The sequence below is a fragment of the Glycine max genome, chromosome 11 (assembly GCF_000004515.6).
Source record: "Glycine max cultivar Williams 82 chromosome 11, Glycine_max_v4.0, whole genome shotgun sequence".
NCBI lineage: Eukaryota > Viridiplantae > Streptophyta > Magnoliopsida > Fabales > Fabaceae > Glycine > Glycine max.
Genome location: NC_038247.2, coordinates 17,077,624 through 17,080,010, shown reverse-complemented (window position 1 = coordinate 17,080,010; position 2,387 = coordinate 17,077,624). Strand labels below are relative to the sequence as shown.

At 33.4% G+C, this 2,387-nt stretch overlaps 1 protein-coding gene across 1 annotated transcript; it reads left to right on the top strand.

Annotated features, from left to right (window-relative positions):
• Positions 1 to 2,021: 2,021 nt before the first annotated feature.
• Positions 2,022 to 2,387, top strand: LOC106795148 (uncharacterized). Its single transcript, XM_014763707.1, has one exon. It carries the CDS (start codon positions 2,022 to 2,024, stop codon positions 2,385 to 2,387), a length of 366 nt encoding a protein of 121 aa, XP_014619193.1.

Here is a 2,387-nt window from a genome sequence, read left to right as displayed (position 1 = left end):
CAAAGCAAAGAGGCTACAAACAAAATTAATTATTCAAAGTAGTCATGTCATCAATTTTAATAAAGAGTGGTGTGGATGCATCATTCATCTAAAAGTTCACAAGCATATGTTTACTTTTACTTAAAAAATCTCCAAAATAAGTCTAATTGTGTGCGTTTAATTTAATTTATTTTCAAGGAATGCTTATTTTTATATTCTATTTGTAAAAAAAATAATGATTATCTATGCGAAGAAATTCCAACCAATTAACTATGCGCCTAATGCTTGAATTTGACTAAAAAATAATGTTTAAATGCTAAAAGTTTGAAGAACTATTTATCTGACACTGATTTATAAATTCGTAACTATGTTTTTGCTCTAAAGTAACTTTCATAAACTTTCAATCTTTTTTTTTTTAAGAAATAGACGTTCAATCTTAAAAATACAACTTTTTAAAACGACACCACCAAATCTAACTTATATTTATTAAAGACTTTTAGAATATTTGATTGGCCTCAAATCTAATTTACGATTCATATTACATCTCATATCAATCAATGTACCTTAGACTCACCAAAAAAAAAATGTACCTTAGACTAATTAGTGAGCCTTGGACTACGTACACCTTGGACTATTGGACTAATAAATACACCTTAGACCAATTCTAAGATGTTTAAGGCAGCCTCACCCCATCTAACAAGACTCGTATAAACACACATTACAAGAACAATCTTACTCTGTTTAAGAGGTAATAATATCTACTCACAAAAGTTAGTAACCGTCATTAGCCTTAAAGTCAATCATCTAGCCGGAGAAACCTCCACATTTGAGTGTGGGTCAAACATCTAAATTTGACCTTAGATTTCATATTATAAGTTTTGGATCAGTGCCTGTGAGAAACAATGAATGTATTCCCACCTGTACCTCTTTCAGTTATCAAGCTTTTGCCTTTTTCAATACAATAAATAATCAAATTCGCAATGACTTTTCTGAGCCACAATTAAATTGTTGACAAAGATAAATATTTGATAGTGACATTTGATTGTTGTTAGGACAATTTTTTTATTTTGTCAAGAATAATTTTGTAGGAAAAATTATACTTGTTTTAGCAACAAAATTTATCACTACGAAAAGAGTTTTTCTATTCTAATGATATTTACTATCGCGGCAGACAATACTACTTAATGTCAACAATGATTATTATCGTTATGAAAAGTTAAAATCATTATATGATCCCAAAACATCACAAATTTATCACTAACCCAACAATTGCCTCCGTAATAAGGGCTTAACTACCTTTATTCCTAATACTCCAATAGTCTCCAAAGCCATATTTCCACATACTCCAGGGGCATGGGGGAGCCAAGTCACAAAAGGACCCTACACCCACATTGTGAATACAAAAAGGGTTAATGTGTACTCAAAAAGATTGAATACTTCAAAAACAATTTTGAATCCCCTAGAAAACTTTTTTTAAAAACAGATTGCAAAACACTCCAGTCTTTCATTTTTAATGGATCGTTAATAATTGTCTTTGAGGTTACAATAGGATATTTTGAATATAATCTTAAGTCTTAACGTATAACTCAAAATTCTAATGCAATTTCAATGTATGATGACACAAACTTATGCATATATGTCTATCTAATAATTATATGATATGTAATATGTGGTCAATTGAAATAATGTAGTAATTGTATGATAGTAAATTTGGTACAAGATAAGAGCCAATTTTACATATTTCTTTATGTTACAGTTTAGCACTTATCTTTTTCTTGCTTTTGACACTTGTTTGACCTTAATTTTGTAAATAATTTATCCTTAATTTTGTTAATAATTTGTCCTGTAGAATTAGGAAGTTGTCATTTAGTTAGCTTTTTCATAAAACTGCATATCCTAATAACCAGCCACCACTTTCAATCACCACTGTCGCCTCCATTTTTCATACCAACTCTGCCTCCATGCTCTGCAACCATGCAACTAAGTCCCGCACCATTACTGGCTCCACTTTCTATGGCGACAGTGCCTCCATGCCCATGCCGATGCAACAATGCCAAGCACCCATGCTTGCTCCTCACCTTGCCACCAACAGCAAGCACCACGTGCCTCATGTGTTGTCCTCTGTCTTCAACCAGCTCAGTTACGCTCGTGCCGTTGTTTCCCGCGACAACCTCTTAAGTGTTGTTGTTCATTATGGTCATGCAATGGCTCCTCATGACAAGCTTTTGGAAAATAGAGACATGACACTGTTTAAGATGGGAGTTGAGTCATATGGGTCTGCCATGGTCGCACGCAAGCGCCAACCAGGTGCTTTTGCACTATGGACAACTGCTAAACAAAGTGAGTTTCATCGGGACAGACCTTGGGATCCTGGTATTATTTTTGGAAGCCATGGTTTGAAGCCCTAA